Source organism: Mustela nigripes, chromosome 3 (genome assembly GCF_022355385.1).
Source record: "Mustela nigripes isolate SB6536 chromosome 3, MUSNIG.SB6536, whole genome shotgun sequence".
In the NCBI taxonomy this organism is placed as follows: domain Eukaryota; kingdom Metazoa; phylum Chordata; class Mammalia; order Carnivora; family Mustelidae; genus Mustela; species Mustela nigripes.
Genome location: NC_081559.1, coordinates 64,449,553 through 64,470,155, shown reverse-complemented (window position 1 = coordinate 64,470,155; position 20,603 = coordinate 64,449,553). Strand labels below are relative to the sequence as shown.

The 20,603-nt window shown below is 42.1% G+C and overlaps 1 protein-coding gene across 2 annotated transcripts in view; it reads right to left on the bottom strand.

Moving 5' to 3' along the window:
- Positions 1–1,324: 1,324 nt before the first annotated feature.
- The window catches only part of CERS6 (ceramide synthase 6), a 309,729-nt gene continuing 290,450 nt past the window's right edge, over positions 1,325–20,603 (bottom strand). The window contains exons 9-11 of one of the 2 annotated variants that reach the window (XM_059394117.1): positions 4,801–4,957; positions 4,244–4,267; positions 1,325–1,578 (exon numbers count right to left, since the gene is read on the bottom strand). In XM_059394117.1, coding sequence (XP_059250100.1) covers positions 1,426–1,578; positions 4,244–4,267; positions 4,801–4,957 — 334 coding nt within the window. In that variant the 3' untranslated portion in view covers positions 1,325–1,425. The remainder of the gene's footprint in view (positions 1,579–4,243; positions 4,268–4,800; positions 4,958–20,603) is intronic. The other variant, XM_059394118.1, reaches the window with a different exon arrangement.

The following is a 20,603-nucleotide window of genomic DNA, read 5'->3' as shown; positions in this document are numbered from 1 at the left end:
TTTCTTATTTATACATAAATAACACTGTTGTGTCAGGAGACTATAGCAACTTATTTTCAGCAGCTTTCTCATTGCTGATATTGCCATAGTCCAGTAGAATTTAATTATTTTTTTTGGAAATAGTTCCGTTTGAATAAAAAATCCTGGAAACCGAACAAGTCTTCAAAGAAGCAAACCAGAGGGCTTCAGGTGCAACACCGCTCAGTTTCTAGCAACAGGAGAGTCAGTCTGGGTCATATTTAAGGAGAAAAGACAAACAGTAAAATTGTCCTTCTCCCATTGGCTTTATTTTGCTCAGAAAAATCCAAACACCAAGATCAAATACTAGATAGCGCACTTCCTCGAATGCTGGCTGCAAAAAAGCGCTTTGGGCTACGGCTGACCTTTGCCAGCTGTTCAAAGTTCCTTTGCTGCGCCAAAATATACTTAGCTTCTTTTTTTTTTTTTTTCATGACATGACAGGAGATTGTGGCAATTATAGGGGTAGTGCTGAAATCTGGTTAAAATCCGCTTTCTCTTTCTGTTATTCTCAGAGCACGGGACAAATTCCCAATAGTAAGAGCAATTTCATTGTCTCTAACTATGACCTTAAGCAAAGGTCCTCCTTCAGAGCCAGAGCACTGACCTCATAAGAGGGAAAAACAACAACAACAACAAAAACACAAACACACACAAACCTCTGTAACCTACAAAGTTCATCTCCAGCTGGCTACTGTACTCACTGGGGATATCCTGGCCGTGTGCACAAGAAATGATGCCTATTCCATAGCAATTTAATACAAAACAATTTTTTAAAGTTCTCAAAAAACCATAGTCTTTAATTTGAGCTGTGCAAATCGACCATGAAGAGTGGCAATTAAAAAGCCTAGCTCATCCTGCTGAAACTTTATACAGGGAAAATGGTCACTGAGGCTATATAGGCAATTTCAAAACCGGCACAGTAACACAAAGAAAGCAAACCTATTCGGAGCAGTACGAGAATTTTGCACTGGGTTTTGCGTGCTCTAAGTGACAAGGTAAGCTGTGACTCCTATCCAACTGAGTTACAGCAATAGAAAGGGGTAGAAGCACATGGAGCATCTCCCTCACTGTCATGAACCCAGAGAGTAAAAGGGATGAGGAAACCCTCTTTTGTCCACAGATTTACAAACAAAAAAGAAATATAAATAATATTCTAAGACAGTACAAATGCAAATACTGTTCCCTTGTGTCAATCACATACAGCATGCCTACGTAGAGAGAATGGTAATTCTTCTTCATTCACAGACAGGACATATGGCAGTGCACTATTCAAAATGCTTTGATAATCCTAATTTTTTTTTTTTTCTGGTGCTGAGATATAATGAAAGGAACTGCATTTGCAACTTATTAAATACTTCCAGGAACAAACAGTTCACTTTGTTCGGGACTTGTAGTTTTGAGGAACTAATCATCCACAGAGCAAGACCCAGACAGGAGGTACCCATTGGTACCGCTGGTCCCATTGGTGGTGGTCGCCGTGTGAGGGTTCTTCCCTGGAGGTTCGGAGTCTTCCTCATCTGAGCTGGACTCGATATCACTTCGGTCATCCTTGGACACCTGTGGAATACAAGAAGGTGCGTGTAACCAGCTCCTAAGGAATCATCAAGGTATGGCATGGTCAGAAGAGTACGCGTAATCATCCATGAAGGGAAACAGATGCAAACGTGAAAAATCTAAGAGGATAGGTACACTGCCGTAATAGTTAGTTCTCCTGCAGGGGAGATATGCAATTTGGGTGAGGAAGTCAGTTATTGAGGAATGGAATGTAGGTGGGTTTAGGTATTACAGGGGCCTAGGCATTAAGGGACCTTTGCACAGTGAGAATGTACTAGATCCTGAAACCCACTCTTACTGGTAAAGTGATGTATTATAAAATTGGAATGGTATTATAGGAATTTGGTACAAATGGATCAATTTACTCTCACACATCACATTCCCCATGAGAATCTTGTAAAGGATTCGCTGCACTAATGGAGGGATACACAGGCTCAGATAATTTAAAGCATCATTCTTGTTTGGCTCTGTAATATATTATTTTACGACTTAATTTTTCTCTCCTGTCTGCCAAAATTAAGTAGAAATTTTGTTTTATATACTATATAACAACTCATGGAGGCAGGAGGCATTTTCGGAACCTGCTGGGTGAGGTCTAGTTTAAAATTAGATTTTAATTTTAAAATCTTTTAAAAATGTAAAAATGTAAAAATTTAAAAATTTTAAAAATCTAGTTTAAAAGTAGATTTCCCAAAGAAAATCTACTGACCAGATCATCACAACTGGACTTCCATCATTCCAGAGTTCTTCAATCCTCTACCCAGTCTCATTATGTAATGAGGATAGCAGGCTCAGGCACCAGCATATGTGCTATTACAAAGGACAAAGTCATAGTCTAGCAAGGAAGTAATTTAGGGAGAGATTAAGAAAACACTCAACTGCTTTTAAAATTAAAATAGTTTGAACCTCCTACTCCATCCGTCTAAATTATGGTCAGCATTTTTACCCACCATGCCTGAGGGCCTCTGAGTAACTGAGCCCTGCTCACTTGTTTTTTGAGTCGGGTGGTAAGTTGGTAAGTTGGTAAGACTGTGTCTGCTGGAAAGAGCAATGGGTGGTTAAAGGGAGCTGGAGGCCTGGTGGCCTGGCTTCCTCAAAGCTTCCCCAAATCCAGCTGCCTGTCTTTCTCTAAGAAGTGCGCTGGCAGTCTCCTGGGAGGTGTATCCGAATGAACTGGGGGCTTTTTCACATCACGTCCTCCCTGTGCCCCCCATGCCGCCCACTGGAGAAACCACTGTGGCTTCAGGACAACGTCATCTCTGTTAGGTGGGTGGGGAAGAGGCCGCGTGAGAGCTCAGAACTGCTGCTCCTTTCTCACCAGAAACAACCAAATAAAAATGGTACAAATGGACTGCTTTCCAATGCCCCTCAGATTAGACTGAATGCACACGGACCGTCTCCAAGACTATTTAGATACTGAAAGACCAAAAGGACTGAATTGTTTAGGGTTCTTGAACCTAATAAACATGGGTCACAAAGACAGCATGAGAGTAAAGCCCCACGACATTGAGATATCCATTAATCATAAATTAAGCTGGTAATAGGAAAGAAAACTCCAGTTTCAGAGAGTGATCAATTTACATTTACATGCTTGGATTAGATGATTTTTAATTTTATTTGGAAAAAAAATGATGCTTATGTCATTTTGAAGGAAAGGAATAATTTAGAAGGTCTAAAAGTAACCCATAGAAAAACAGAATTCTTAACCCATGGCCAAGATGAATCTAACTGTCCTAGGTGAACAGCAAGGGCAGATATTCTGAAGCCTGGCATCTGCAATGAGATTAATAATCGTCTCTTGGTAAGACTGTGTCTGCTGGAAAGAGCAATGCAGTAAGGATACAAGTAATCGGATCCACCTGTCCTTGGTTACTGTTACCATGAGGACAGCACTGTGCATATTGATGTAATTTGTATCCAGAGGAGGAAAAGGAGCGTTTAACAGAAATACAGGTGCTCATTTTTTTTTATTGTGTTATGTTGGCCACCATACAATACACCATTAATTCTTGACACAGTGTTCCAAGATTCATTGTTTATGTAGAACACCCAGTGCTTACAAGTGCTCATTTTAAAGAATAAGAGGTCACAGAGGAAAAATGAACTTTCTCTCTGAACATTTTATTGATCAAAATATTTTAGATTTATATAAGAGCTGATACTGAGAACTGGCTGCACAGTACGCGACTAGATGTCCCAAGTCCCATGGAAGGGGCCAGCTCTGTTTACCTCACTGAGGACAAGGTGGTCAGGGCAGACTGGGGCAAGAACTGACGCTCAGGCCTCCATTCTGGTCCATGGTGATCCTCTCCCCAATTTAGTTTTGTTTCTTCTACTTCACTTTTGTCTATTTCTGGTTTTTTTTTTTTTTTTTTTTTTTTTTTTTAGCAAACATGTTACACACTGATGAAAAAAATTCCTCTCCTTCTGTTGGATGGTGCAAAATTTAGCAGAATGCAAGCTCTTGCAAAGGGCACTATTCACTGAGCTGTTTCTAGTATCCCTTGCACCTGGTGGGAGCCACAGTTCAGTGAAAGCTTCGGGTCAGTGCCAACTTATTAGCTAGAACAAGACGCATGGAAACAAAAGCATTTTTTCTGAGTGCCCTCCAACAGGCTAACGTGGCACCCGGAACAAGGAGGGAGAGAGAGAGGTATGAGGAACTTACATGTAAAGGGTTCCACTTCCCAGCCTTCCAGGGTGGCAGAAGGAAGAGAATAAACAATGAAAGTAAGAAAATATCACAGAGAACATTCTGGAAAAGTCACTGTTCCCAAGAAACATTATTTGAATCAGCCTCATGAGTCCATATTTAAACAGAGAGATTTAACTAAGTTTTATTGGAAAAATCATAAATGGGCATACTGCATCATAAAAGGAAAGAAGTTATTAAATTTCTGTTCAGCACAAGTTTAATCAGAGAAGAACCATGGGAGACAGAGGGAAAGAAAGACCACGACAAATAACATATCATTTAGTTTAAAATTATAAATGCAGATCAGTGGGATTCATCAGCAAACCAATGCTACAAACTTAAAAAAATTAACTAAGTAGAAGAAAAACAAAATTTTGGTTTGTGTTTCCAGGAGCTTATGCTAAATTATGAAGAAAAAATATAAGATTTCATAAAGTTCAAAATGATAGTGTTCTTGTTGATTAAGAAGAAGCAAAAAACACAATTTTCTGGGACGTATCAGAAACAGTAAGTAGTAAGTTTCATCTTACCTTGCCTTTTGAGATAGCTTTGCAAGCTATTTTTACAATTAAGTAAGACCAGAAGCAGTTCAAGCCTTGTATTAGCAGCAGCAGCAGATTAAAAACCCACCAGGAAGGGTAAGGTCCAACGATCTCCCAGCTTTCAAATAATGTGGTATTTAACACCCTAAGGAAAAAGAGAAAAGAATCATGGAACACAACTTTTCTGTCTGCCTTCCAAGGAGCGTCAACTGCCGTCCAGAAGCACAAGGCCAGCAATACCCACTAATTAGATCCGCCCTGCAAGGATGGTCTGAAGTCGGACCAGGTACTTAGAAGAGTCATCGCTGTAATGATGTCCCTGGTGTCATAACATCCATTATTTAAGCTCTAGCTTGAGCCAAGTGCTTCAGCTCTTCCTTCGCCTGCTGTCATTTCCTCCGCTCATTTCCGTCCCATTTTTTTGGTTGTGACGCTCTCTCTTACTACTTGTTAAAAGGTCTGTTTTGTTTTCAAAGTTGCTTTTGGTCCTTAAGTAAGCGTGAGGAATACTATTCGATAACATTATAGTGCAAGGGGGAAAGAAAGGGTTAATTAATTCCAGAGACACTCGTTAATAAGTCTAAACTCTATGCGTAGCACAGCAGTGGTCAGAATGCACTTAAGACCCAATCCCTGTCCTCAAGTGGTTTACAGTCCAGTTGGGGAGACCCTATAATGTACTTAATTTTATAAGCCTTCCTCTGGGAAAGAATTGACAATTGAAAAATATCATTGTGAAATGATGCTTGAGATAAATATTGGAATGATTTTTTAAAAATATTTTATTTTGGGGGCACCTGTTGGCTCAGTCGGTTAAGCGTCTGCCTTTGGCTCATGGCACGATCCCAGGGCCCTGGCATCGAGCCCCCGCATTGGGCTCCCTGCTCAGCAGGTAGCGTGCTTCTCCCTCTCCTTCTGCTTGCCGTTCTGCCTACTCGTGCGTGCTCTCTCATAGATTAAAGATTTTTATTATTTATTTATTTATTTATTTATTTATTAATCTGTCAGAGAGGGTGGGCTCGTGCAAGCACAAGCAGAGGGGGCAGCAGGCAGAGGGAGAAGCAGGCTCCCCACAGAGTAGGGGACCTTGGAATCACTACCTCAGCCAAAGGCAGTTGCTTAACTGACTGAGCCACCGAGGCTTCCCAATAAATAAAATCCTTAAAAAAGAAAATATTTTATTTTTATTTATTTACTTGAGAGAGAGTGCTCAAGCAGGGGGATAGGCAGAGAAAGAGGAAGAAGCAGACTTGGGCTGAGCAGGGAGACTGATGCAGGGCTCAATCTCAGGACCCAGAGATCATGACCTGAGGCGAAGGCAGACACTTAACCAACTGAGCCACCCAGGCACCTGGATTGATTTTTTTTCATTACTTGAATATAACGAATCGTGTATATATGAGGTAGGCAAAAGTATTCGAGGTAATTAGTTCTCTTGGTAACCTACAATCAAGAGCAGAATGGGCAGCCACCTGGGGCAAACTCGTAAGACAAAGACCCCCTTTGTAAGAACAGAAAACAGACAGAAAATTTTAATATATGAAAGAGTGCGATGCATGCTTTGAGAGAGGTTAAGAGGAGTACTTTGTCAATTCACTAAAGGGAAAAAAACCCTCAATGTGCAGTTGGGATAAGAAGTAAAGAAAAAGGGAGAGTGAATAATAGACACAAACAGGCTCCCTGACCCTAATTTCAGCAACCCACATTTACAGACCAGAATGAAATGCACAGAGTATATCTAGATCCTGTCACACTAAGTTGTCTCTCAAGAACAATATACAATAAACATGGATGTTAAAATCTCAAAATCAGTAATATGGAATTAAATTAGACAATTCATTACAAGTATATTAGTCTTCAGTATAGTAGAATTCATGCTGGTGGAAGGGGACAATATTAGGAAAACTGTTAATATAATGTATTACACCCATAGGCCAAACTGGGACAAACCTAATTATTTCAATAGCACTGAAAGACAGTTGGTAATGTTCAATTCCCCATTGTTGATGTTTAAAAATTAGAACTCAAAGGATTTCCTTAATACGATTTTTACCCAACTCAAGTCAGACATTGCCTTCATATTTAACAACACCACAGTTACTGCCTTTATAATCAGGAACAAACCACAGACAGCTAGCATCACCAGTATTATTTAACACTATCTGGAAAGTTCTGGCCTTGAGTGTGGCAGAAAGTCAAAGACTTCATTTCAAATACGTAAACATTAAAGCTCTGTAACTGTTTTAGAAACAACAAACAATCAAAATTTCCAATAGTAGGGAATGGTTAAGAAATTAGTTTTCATTCTTATTCCAGAAATTATGAACTCACTCAAATATTAAACAGGTTTCAAGAGTTTCTTATGATAGAACAAAATACATAGTATCACCTCAACTTCATAAAATAAATGCTATTGACCCTTGAACAACACAGGTTAGGGGCACCAACCCTCTATGTAGTCAAAACTCCATGTGTAACTTTCAACTCGCCAAAAATTTAACTACTAATAGCTTACTCTTGACCAGAAACCTTACCTATAACAGTCAACACATATTTTGTATGTTATATATATTATATACTGTCTTCTTTCAGTAAAGTTAGCTAGAGAAAAAAAGTATTAAGAAAATCATAAGAAAAATTCATTTATAGTACTGTACTGTATTTATTGAAAAAAAAAATCCATGTATAAGCAGACCCGTGCAGTTCCAATCCATGTTGTTCAAAGCCAACTGCAATTGTAACTACATGCCCCCCCCACAGAAAAACGGAAAATTATAATGCCTTGAGAAGAATTAAACAATGCCATTATAGGCTTTTTTTGGTGCATTAGAGAATTTTGTATTTTCTTCTTTACAATCTTCGTTTTTTCCAAATATATCACAAATAATTAGAAAAAAATACAAGTTATTTGAAAGGAGGAGCACATTAAGATAAGCCTGTATTTTATCCTTGTTTATTATCCCAAGAAATAGCCATCTTTCTAAATGTCAGTTTGCAAGCCGGAGGCCAGCAAATCTAAACAAGGTCGAACTCCAGGGCAGTGAGGGAGGCCCCATCCGTCTTCTGCTTTTCTATCTCCAGCACCTCACAAAACACCCAGAAGTAACATGCTCAGGAGACATATTGGTTGATTGTGTGTTTGTTTCGTAATCAATTAAATAGGCATGTACAAAGGCAGGTCTGGAATAAATCAATTTTATTTCAGAACTAGCTCTGCTTCCTGACATACTGTATGTTTGGACATTCAGAAGGGAATCTAGATTCTTTTGAACAGAAAGAGGTCCTGTAGAAATAGCAACAATGATTGCATTATGCTATTCGTTAGAAATTAGCCTTTGCTGGATTACAGGTTGAGAGACTTTCTCACCATTAGTATTTGCTTGACTTAATTTGAGCAGGTGTCATACAGTCACTGGTGACATGGCAGTCGCATTAATTTCTGAAATGCTACATCAGAATTCATAGGCTTTGCCATGACAATCCGTGGCGCCTCTGAGATACTGCTCACGAGAAATGGGATTGCTTTGAAAATTGACTTGGGTGCCTGCAGAGACACTTGGGAAAATACAATCAGTGCACCGAGTGGATCTATCTCTCAGTGAGAAGCTTGGTAAGAAAAACAATTTAGACTGGGGGAGAGATCTCATTATGGCACCTGGACTCTGAAAAGCAGCAAACCCAGGGAAGGGGGTCTTTGATTCGCTGCAGAGTGTTTGATGAGAAACTTGTTCCTTTTTGGGCAAACTGTTGAAATGGGGAGTACAGGATTTTATCCTTCCTTGGAGGTTAGGGTTAGGAGTATCTACTTTCCTGATGTTATTGTGAATTTACAGTGACAGAGTTGTGAAGAGGGGCTATCTCTAAGCCTTGACAGAGGGAAGCTTCTGGGATGCTGGAAACATTCCAGGTCTTGATCTGTGTGGTAATGACACAGATTATACCTATATAAACTTTACAAATAAATGTATCAAACTATACCCTGAACAGTTGTGCAATATACTATATAGGTGAATTACATCTCAATAAAATAAAATGGGAAAAGTACTCTGCAGGCCAAATGCCACCAATTTGCAACCTCTGGCTTCCATAATTACTATAATACCAGTGCTTCCCCTCCCTACAACTATTTGGGTTCAACACATGGCTTCTAAGAAAACAGAATTTTTTTTCCCTTCCCAAGTGATAGCCTACAGTGTCACACCTCCTGCTCCTGCTCAAATCACGTGGTGGACAGTTTGCAAAGGTGCCAGAAAGGGACCAGCAAAGGACCCTTTTCCTTTTCATTAACTTAGGCTCATTCAACCACTAGATGGCACATCACACACGTGCAAAACATGCTCAAATAGGTCTGTTCTGCCAGAACCATCTGCTGAAGAGTGGCTCCCAGCACACACACACACACACACACACACACACACACAAATCACTCCATCTGTGGGTTACTCTCCCCTTTCTAAGAATCTTGCTGAACAATGCAATGAGGAGGCTTAGCCTGCAGTTAGGTCTTCCTGCACGATTCCTGATGAAGATGGATGCCTGCAGGGCTGAGCTGAGCTCCCTGCGATTCGCTGGGGATGAGCAGATGCACCACTTACCACCCGAACAGATTAGCCTTGATGAGTTATTTTAATGGATGTTTAATGAATCACAAGAATTTATCTTGATGATGCCTTATACTTATCTGTGCTCATGTTTAGCTTTAATGGATTCTTCATCTTAAATCATCACAGAAACACTGTATAGACTCTCCAGAGCCAGGGATATATACACCAAAGGAAAGTTTACAACTTTTTTTTTTCTTTAGCACAATAGTCTCATTTTAATATGACTTTAATATTTAAGGACTTATATTCTAAGCATCAGTGTGACATCTGCTATCTCAGGCCTCAGAATTCTGCAAGTCTCATAATATAGCACAGTATAGAAAGATCTCCCCTGTGTCTCATTTGGGAAAGCTGTAGCCAATGCTTCATTTCTTCATTCTCATGACTGACAACTCAAAGTTAATGTTCGTTATCTTTGATATGTAAGGCTAAAGAATAGGCTCACTCTTGACTCTAATCTTACTTTAAAAATTCTCCAGTAATTTAGAGGTAGGGCCATATAACGGTGCGTGAGATATTAAAGACCAGAGGCCCGAGTACTCTCATCTTGTGGATGAGTTATGGGTCGACGTTGATGATGAACCCGGGCCTGACCAAGTGGCCACAGGCTTTGCCTCACTCATTCTCTTCAGCCCCACCAAAGATCTCCATCTGAGCCCTGGGTTGGGGGTTTCTGGAATGATCTGTATAAAATCCACAACAATGACTGGACCTGTGTCTAATATCCAAAGAGAGCCAAAACTGCTTCTCTAGGAGAATCGGGGTCACGGTCTCACTTTGAGCAAAGCTGAATAATGCAAGTGAGTGTAGATTACAAAGTAAAATTTGCTTTTTGTCCAAATTAGGGTGTTCTTTACTTCAGAGCTTTTGAATGGTCTTGGTTTTGCTTTCCCAGACAGACTTCAGTATATTTCATGAATGTGCATTTCTCTGGCATATATTTTCCTTTGGACCTACCCAAAACATAAATGAAACACAGATTTGACCTAAAGACGGTCCAAGAATCTGTTGGCATGTTTTACTCCTTTTAAAATAGATGCTGATAGAAAAGCATTTAAAATTGACTCTGAGGGGCGCCTGGATGGCTCGGTGGGTTAAAGCCTCTGCCTTTGGCTTGGGTCATGGTCTCAGAGTCCTGGGATGGAGCCCCGCATTGGGCTCTCTGCTCAGCGGGGAGCCTGCTTCCTCCTCTCTCTCTCTCTGCCTGCCTCTCTGACTACTTGTGATCTGTCTGTCAAATATATAAACAAATAAATAAATCTTTAAAAAATAAAATAAAATTGATTCTGAACAGAAATGTTGGGTACTTAACACTTGGAAAAAAAAAAGAGTCTCATAATTAATTCACTGTGATAAGTAATCCCTCTCTGTCCTGGTTTTCCTAAGGTAATAAATGCTCCCGGCCTAAAGAGTCATCTTGTCAAGTGTTGGGGAGCCAAGGCTGCAAAGGCTTAAAACCACACTTACAATTTCCTCTTAACAAGACAGCCCCCCAGCAGCTCAGGCTCCTGTAAGACACTATTGTTTGTTGGCAAGGTTTTTAGGATAGCTCTGGGTAGTTTGTAGCTTGGGTACCTAATTATTCTGGACAACAGACTCATGAAGTCTATAGCAGACAGAGAAATAATTTCTCTAACGTGAAGCTAAAGTTGAACACAGATAAACCATCCATCTTTCATTTGGCAATGGACATAACCAGCATTGCTATATTCCCATCTGGATATGACATGGTGGGGTCAATTCATTTATTTTTAGTTTTCGGTCCGAGCCTAGCCAGACTTAGGAATCAGTCACTTATACTCTTGTAAGTGGGGACTTCCTGGCTGGGGCAGCTCTTTTTCTGAAAATTAGCCTTTGGTGCTCCCTTGCCATCTGCCCGAATTCCCAACTCCTCCATGGCTGGTCTGCATGTCTGTGTTACTCATCTGCCAATCTGAGTCGTTTCTAGCCAAGGCCAAGTTCTTTAGGATGTATCCTGCTTCCAGCACGTTTATTTTCAACCCTCTGCCCAGCTCTTTGTTGCCTTTATGCCCCTTAAGACGGACTTTGGCGTGGGTCTCTATAGCGGTTCTTTACTACTACTGTGTGTTGAGCACTGCGCCATACATATTACACATACTGTTTCACTTAGTCTTTTCAACATCCCTGTGAGATCCCTGTATAGTGGGAATACTTGTACTAGCTAGGATTTATTGAGTATTAACTATATGCCAGGAAATGGGCTCAGGCTTTACAAGGGCTCATTTAATCCCTATCCCTTATCTATTTTACAGATAAAGAAACTGAAACACAAGGAATATAAATAACTATGTCAAGGTCAGATCTAGGTGGGGGCCAGCTGGAATTTGAACCTGCCTCACTACTGGTCTGGGCCTTCAGGCTCTATTATTCTTACAGTCTTTATTCAGCTCCCCAGATCTTTCCTTAGTTTTTCACCCTTGGCCCGGGCATACGGCCAACCACTGCCATGTTACCACAGGGAAAGTACACAGACACACCTGCTCTTTTAACATTTGTGTTTCCTATGGCCTGTCATTCCCTGCTCTTTTTTTCCTCTCTCTCTCTCTCTCTCTTTTTTTTTAACCTCCTTTTTTAACCTCTTGGGTCCATCATCTGCTTTCTGTTAGCCATAACAGGTCCCTCTTGCTTAAATGACATACTTAGTTTATTTAACTGGTTTTCCCACATGGCCCATCCCATTCAAACTTTAAATCCTGATGGAATGATCTCCTGACTGGACATCATATAATGCCTTTCACTATTACTCTGTCATGTATCTGAGATATTCAAGATATAAAAGCAAAGGTCTTGCTCTAAAAATGGGAGAAAGGGGGAGAGATACTTTGTGCCTGCTCGACAGGCAGACGTCTAAGAGTCTCAGATTCCAGGAAACCATCCTTCCAGTTTTCTAAAAGAGTCTAAAACTATCACCCCACCGCCACAGGGTTAGGATGGACCAGGCTCTGAAGCTTCCCCAAACCTGTCCACTCTTTCCCCGTAAGGGCACCTTCTTGCTCAGGTTCCTTGTAGGGAATCATTCCTTGCAGGACCAGTGACAGGGAAGCACCCCAGGCCGAGGTGAAGCAGGAGACTCGGACTGCTAGCCATGGGCTCCCCGCTGTTTTCTCCCATTTCCCTTCCCCTGGGGGCTCTGAACAGTACTTGTAGCAGTGAGAGAAAACAAGGGCCAAATGCATACGAGAGTGGGACTCTAGGTTGTGAGATTCTGTTTTACCTTCAAAGTTTCTGAGTCTAACCAACTAAGGGAAAGTAGAAAAGCCTGACCATTCTTAGAGTTCACTGAACTTATCCTGTGGGGACCCAACTGGGTTCGGGCAGGATGTGCAGTGGGAAGGTCTAGTGGCCTTGCGGGAAGACGTCCTTTCCAGGGTGGCTGTTTACAACAGGAACACAGGCTGCTGGAGTTACCTGCTTCTTGGGAATGAGTATCTCCCATTCTGGTTTTCCATTTCAGGTAGTGGCTAGGACCTGGGGCCATTCGTATTTCCTCATTAGATTTTTAAATAGCAACCTCTGTGCAGGAAGGGCTTTAGGTCAGAGGAGTCTGCAGTGTGCTAGGCCTGTGGTTATTCCCTTGACCGCAGCCCACACTAGTGATGTGGTCTGCACTTTCCCTGGAGAATGACATGAAGAACACAGCCCCATATGCATGCCTGTGTGCTGGGATTTCGATGTGGAGATTTAAAATGAGCATCTCCAGAGATAAATGGTGAAAAAGCATCAGTAAGGTATGTCACCATCTAGTCAAGTGAATGATTTAGGAGCGCTTGGATAATAGGAATACTTCCACTGGAAAGATGTTCCAAGAATTTTCATGTTTATTAGATTTAGTCTCATGAATAACCTATAAAGTTAGTGGGTCAGATATGATACTGCCTTTTTGGTCAGGAGACCAGGATCGCAAAAGCTTATTTAATTATACAAAGTCACAATACTGGAGTGTTTTGTTTTGCTTTTAAGTCTTATTTATTTGAGAGAGAGAGAGAGAGAGAGAGAGAGATGTGTTGAGGAGCAGAGGGGGAGACAGAATCCCAAGCAGACTCTGCGTTAAGCACGGAGCCCGAGATCATGACCTGAGCTGAAACCCAAGAGTAAGACGTGCAACCAACTGTACCATCCAGGTGCCCTGATTTTTTTTTTTTCCTTTTTAAAGATTTTTAAATTTATTTGACAGAGAGATCACAAGTAGGCAGAGAGGCAGGCAGAGAGAGAGAGGGGGAAGCAGGCTCTCTGCTGAGCAGAGAGCCCAATGCGGGGCTCCATCCCAGGACCCTGAGATCATGACCTGAACTGAAGGCAGAGGCTTAACCCACTGAGCCACTCAGGCGCCCCCAGGTACCCTGTTTTTAATTTAAACATATATCTCTTGTTCTCCTTCTCTTTTTAAAAAATTTATCAAACAGAGGATGTGTATTTTTCATAAAACCTTGAACCCCAAAAGAGCTAACAGGGAGGATCAGAAGACATCATGTTTGGGCTGGCAGGCTAGCAAGACAAGGAGAAATGCTGTCCTTCTGCCTCTTCAAAATCCCTTGAGAAGGTTCCAGTAGAGTCTTGGCTTAGGGAGAATCTCCATATTAATTATTCAGGGATCCAACTCTCCCCATTTTGTTGAGAAGCTTGAAGAGAGTTGGCGTTATCTTAGAAACTGTGTGTGTACCACAAGTATCAGAACTTCCCATCAGCCCTACCTTCATCTGCCTAGAAGCCTGGTTGTGAGAACTTGCTGCCTTATCAAGAAGTTTTCCTAGAGTAATGAATCAGATAATAGGTTAATCTGAAACCATTGAAAAAAAAAATCTCAAAACTGAACAAGTATTAATTGTATATTTTTAAAGAAAAAATAGACATGCATCCTCTGGTCCTTTAAGAAAAATGGGCCCTCTCTCCTAGCAGGCACCTACTGGTTAACAGGTCCAAATGGTAAGTTAAAGAGTATCTTGTTCCTGAAAAAGAGATCCTCCCTCCTCCTTCCTTCCTGACCGACATCCTTATTCTCACATCTCACGTCTTCTTAGCTCTGAGACTCGGACCATAATTACTTCTAACTTTCTGGACCACATATTTTTGTATGGTCCCCTCAGTGTTTGATGCCTGGTTTCCCAACCCTCTGGAAAACTCTGGCTTACAGGATGGTCCCTGCTATAGGTGTCCTGGTCCTGACTGCCACCTACTCCTCCCCACTCTAAGCCATGCCAACTCCTTCCCCTTGCCTGTAGGTAGAGAGGGAGGGTAGAGACAGGGCTTGGGGGAGAGAGGAAAGAAGGACCTAGTCTCTGACTCCTACCTAGGTTGTACGAAATCTCACTTCTAGTATCCGTGTGTGTGGAAACATGATTTGATGTGTGGCATTTCTATACATGGAATTAGTCACATTGTACTGGATTCTAATAACCTCAACTCTGGGAAGTGTTACCAACACATTTTTTTTTTTTTAAATCTCTTTCTGTTTTTACTTAAATGCTGCTAGGATTCTATCTTTAATGTATCTTTGGGAAATATTTCTGAAAATTTTAGAAATGCTGCTGCAAAGAGACATGTATCACAGGCCTACAGTGTTGAGGGTATGCAGTATGTACCATGTTAACTGGCTGGAGAATGAAACAAAGAATTGCCTCCCTAGAGTAAATAGGAGCTGGTAAGAGGCTGTTAGAAGTTGGAAGTTGGAAGAGGCTGAAAAATCAAGGAACACAAGCAAATAACTGCTCTCTATCCCCCACATAAGAGGAAGGGGGAGGAAAAGGGGGAAAAAAAACCCTCTAGTGGAGTGAATGAAAAGATTTAGATAAGAAAAATTTGCTTCTGCAGGCCTCAAAAGTTTGAAAGAAAAATAACAAATAAGAAACTATATGCATTGAACAAGAACAAGGCAATTGGTGAACAAAAGCACTTATTATAATCATAGCATTCTGGCTAAAAAAAGAATTGAAATAATGTCAACTATTGGACTCACTTCAGTAGAATGGACAAGCTGGGGAGTGTGGGTGGGAAGCGTGCTTCCTCAGAAAGGGATGAACAGCATGGAGTATTATCTCTGAACTGTAAGTCAGAACACCTGGATTCTATGTTCAGTCTTGATTCACTGGTGCTACGATGTTGGGAGTCTTTTTTTTTTTTTTTTCATCTACAAAATAAAGACCTTGGATAAGATGATTACAAAAGGTTCTTTAAACTCTAACATAAATACCCATACAAATTCTTATGTTTTTAGATGTACCTAAAATTTTACTTTTTCTGATTATCTTCTCCATGAATAAGAAAGCCCACATGTATAGAGGCATTCTTCTCAAATGAGTCACATTTGTTTCTCTGAATTTAAAACCAGACAACGAAGGTCAAGAAAGCACAAAAGGTTTGGTTTTGCTTTACTTCTGGAAATATGGGGGTGGTGGGAGAAGGAGTAAGCAAGTAGAAAACCAGGCAAAATGTATATAGCTTACCTCATCTTTAGGAAGGGACCGATGAAGGGCTTAAGGCCTTGAGAATCTTCTGCAGGCCTCAAAAGTTTGAAAGTCGTATTTACAAAGTCAAACCTCTGCATACTGGTTCTAGGCTTCTGAAATAGCGGGGGCAGCCCTAGCTTTCAGCACTGAGGCATTTTAATCAGAATACAAGGGCTCTAGGAATTCTTTAGAAAGCACAAGGCTAAGCCTTGTCATGGTTGCCAGCTTCGTGCCCGTTCCTTGCTCGCACACCCTCAGTTGTTCCTCATGGAACCGGGCAGCAGGGACACACATGGCTAGGCATGACTTGTCCCTGGAAATATACCCACAGCCCTTGGCTCACATTCCTGTCCAAGCCAGCAGGGCTGGAAGCTACCAACAACCGGCTGTATGATGTTGCTCTCTTTAGTTTTCAATCTGTGTGAAAGACTTGAGTCACAGACTCTATAACTGGATGCCACTGGACACACACCAGGGTCAAAACCAATATTCTTACCTTTCCCCACCCCCCATGATCACTATATTCCTCTATTTTATGTTCAATACCAAAAAATGACATCTCTGAATTTAACCAGACATCCTGGGTCTCCTTTCACAAACCCATGCAACTATATCCCTGAGAAGGATTTTTAAGATGGATGAGATTAAGTATCTATACTCAAAGAGCTTACAAATAAGCACAGGAGAAAAACAAATGCATTGATTGTTAGGGCAGAGTATCTTATAACACACATTCCGGGCAAAGGGACTATTTTGAGCAAAGGCTTCTAGAACTTGAAAAAGCAAAGAGTGTACATAAGGAATCATGAATAGTTAAACTGTACCTGAAAGGCAGTTGTGAGAGAAGGAGCGTTAGTTGGCAGGATTTAGTGGAAGGTCTTTCTTGCTGGGAAGAGAAGTTTGAACTTCGAGTGGAAAACAAGGGAATGTCTTGGATGATTTGGGGATGGGGGATGTGCGGAACTGGATTAAGGCCTTGCTTTTAGGAAGAAACTCATAAAAACTGTGTTTGGGCTGATGGCTTCCATCAGGAGAGAGAAGGTATGTGGGGATGCTGGGCAGGACGCTACCACAGAGATCTTGGTAAAAGGACATTGGGTCTCAGAAACAAGAGCAAGGGAGAGAACAACATCTTTGAGAAACATGGCGGCTCTTCAGAAACAATGCCCAGTGGCTGTAGCTCATGGAAACGAGCACTCCAGAATGGTGCGCAGCAGTGGGAGAGAAGGAGGAATAGGAAGAATGAGGTTTTTCATATGAGGAAAAAGCCCTGATTTATTTATTGAAACAAGACTGGCTCACATTGGAGAGTCTACACCCTATCAACCAGCAGTGCTCCGTGTTCTAGGACGGTAACCTGTGATGCCAGATCACACATCCTAAGCCACATCCTGAGTCCTGTTCTCCTTAGGAAGGTAATCAACTCATTTGTAATAACGGGTGATTAGTATCATGGTAAGCAGTAAGCTTCCCATCCATATTAAAGCCCCCAGATTCTTTCAAGCTGATACTTATTGCTGGGACCTCACCAGGTATGTTGGCCATTAGTATCGGTTTTGAGGTAATCGGGTTTTCTGATCAGGGTCACTGCTATCGTTGATATTTAGCTGAGTGGGACCCGTCTTTTGCATAACATGGTGGCAAGCAAAGGTAGCAAGGGAAGCTTGGTTAATTATTCAGGAACCAAGAGAATTAAGGGGAATTAATATTTTATTTTTATTAAGTTTGTACTCCATGCCCCGTACTGGCCCCCACTACGGGAGGGAGGTCTATATTAGTGTACTTCACAGAATTTATAATCTAGTTGGGAGCAGGGGGTGGAATACAAATTGGCATTCTGTATTTTTTGGGTAGGGTTACAATATATATCAAAACGTGCACATCTCCTGAGTCTGTGATTCTGTTTCCAAACATTTGTCCTAAGGAAGTAATTAGGGATTTGTGAAAAGATTCAGCTTTAAGGATGTTCAGTTAAATATTATTTATAACAGCACACTACTTGGAAGATCCTAAATAATGTCCCAAAATAGGGCGCTCATAAATAAACAATGACCTTTTCCTAGGATAAAACACTCTGTAGCCAATAAAATTATGTAATAGAAGAACATTAATGAAATAGAAAAATTGCTTACGGTACAATGTTAAATGAGAAAGGCAAAGCTATAAAACACAGTGTGCAGAATGATCCCATTTTGGTAAGGAAAAAAGATGTAGTTTTTTTTTTTTTTAAGATTTTATTTATTTATTTGACAGAGAGAGATCACAAGTAGGCAGAGAGGCAGGCAGAGAGAGAGAGAGGAGGAAGCAGGCTCCCTGCTGAGCACAGAGACCGATGCGGGACTCGATCCCAGGACCCTGAGATCATGACCTGAGCCAAAGGCAGCGGCTTAACCACTGAGCCACCCAGGCGCCCCAAAAGATGTAGTTTTAAGCCCACGAAATGTTAGAAACAAAGATACCAAATTTCGAATAGCGGTTACCTCAGAAATATGGGACTGGGTTTTTTTCCCCCCTTCTTTGTGGTTTTTCAGATCCCATAAAATTTCTATAACAGATATTGAACTGTAATGTGTACAGAATCACATACATCAATTTAGTTTAAGTTAAAATTGAGAAAGCCATTGGAGAATGATGACAGATAGCTAAGTGCTAACAGAAGCCACTAAAGGTCTTAACTGGGGCAGAGAGGGCAGATTTTCACAGAGCCACGTGGATTTCCCCGAAAGCCACCTCCACTCAGAGCACAGAGGGGCAGCCTTGCTCCACAAAGCCCCAGCTTCCAGCTCTGGACAAGGAGATGGGAATGGGCAGCCCTCATTTGTGGGGGCACCAGCGGCTGCCCCCGGCCCCCTCAGGCTGGTGGTCTTCGTGTGAGTGGGAGAAAGGTTGCTTTCTGGGCGTAATGAGGAGGAGTGAGGCCAAGGAAGAGAAGGACACCCCATCGGGGCCAGAGTCCCTCCCTCTCTGGGAGGGGTTGTTTACAGTGTTCACTCCAGGGACAGTCACATTTTATTACATGTGAACAAACCAGGCACCTCTCTCGATTCACTCATTATCATGCTTGGGGGGATCCTGAGAGGGTAGAGGGGTCAACTTAAACACACATCAATAGCACATGTGATCACTTCTGTCCCTGCCATATGGGTTTGTTGGTATGTTTGGAGCTACGGCTGTCAACTATGAAACCCACCTGGCCTCTGCATTCACCTTCTGTTACTTTCTTATCTCATGGTTTTGTGAACAAATGCATTTTGCGAGATACGGGAGAGCTCCTGGAAACCATGGGTACAACACCCGCCCGATCACGTCCTGAGGGGCCGGGGAAACGGGCCAGAGTGGAGAAGGGGAGAGAAGGCAGAACGATGGAGAAGGAGCGGATGGCTGGGGAAGGGAGCCCGAGAGGAGGAGCGAGCGCTCCCCGGAGGCATTACTCCTGTCTGCATCTTGCATGAAGGCTAGGCCTTACACAAACTCAGCCTGACATTTAATACCACCACATTTCTGGGATTAAATGTTACACTAATAAAAAGAGAGCCACAAGACAAATAGTCATGCCTTCGAACACGGGAGAGAAGTGCCTGTGCAAAGCTCAGGGCCTGGCCCCTGAGAGCTCCTTCCCGGCCCCGCCGTCATTGTCAGGATGGGAACTGGCCTGCTGGGACCTGGTGGCTGGCAAGCTCAGAGCGGGTGCGTATTCAGACAATTCACCGAGGAGGGAAGCGATGTGAAGCCTTTGCCTTGGAGAGAGGGAAGGCACCATGCAGCCAACCCGGAGCCCTCCTGGTCTGACTCCAGAGGCCCACCCCTCTGCGAGGGTGTGCGGGCTCAGGAGCTGGAGAGCAAAGAGTTCTTCTGCAGAAATCCCCGCTGCCAACAACGTATCAAAGTAGTGGCCCCAGGCATAGTGGTTTTATTTGGTAAGACTCATCTTCAAATACTTAAAAGACAGTATACAGAGGGTGTGTGTGTGGAAGGCGGTGGAATTCAACTAAAAGGCAAAACAATCACATCACTGAAAGGACAAGATACTCTATGTGTTCCTGCCAGTTTGAGTGTTTCGTCGTGTTTATCCATTCACCCTCAAGTACTGCTTCCCAGAGTCCCTGATCAGGAAGAGTGCTTACGGTCAACAGACTGAGTAAGGAGGCTTCCGCTCCCCCAAACAGAATAGTCATGGCCACACCTTAAATCACAGAGCAAGCTTCCCTGTGTGTACAGGGCCTAGCCCCCGCCCCCGCAGAGGGTTTAAGGGGCACTCGGGTAACATCTGAGGTAACTTTCACTCAAAGACATCATAGAGGCTGATGAGGCAAGTGTCACATCCTCAGGGGAAAAGTGGGCAAAGGACATGACCAGACAGCTCGCAAACGCAACACAAACACAAATGGCTTAGGAAAATGGGTGAAATGTTCCACTGTGTTTATAATCCAATACGCACAGCATTAAAACAAGATATAAGTATGCCAGGTTTTGGGGCCGATGTGTCATGGCGTCTGCAGCTTACTTGCAGGGGACTCGACAAATACCAGAGAAATGCAGTGTGTGTAAAGAAATGCCACAGGCCATGCAGGTGCTAACAGCTGATGGATGCAGGTGAGTATGCGAGTATTCGTTGTGTTTTTTCCGATGTGCTAGGAGTTGGAACAATTCAGACTAACACATTTATTAAAAGAGATAAGACTTAAGCTATCACCAAATGCGTATAAAAAAAGAAGATAAACCA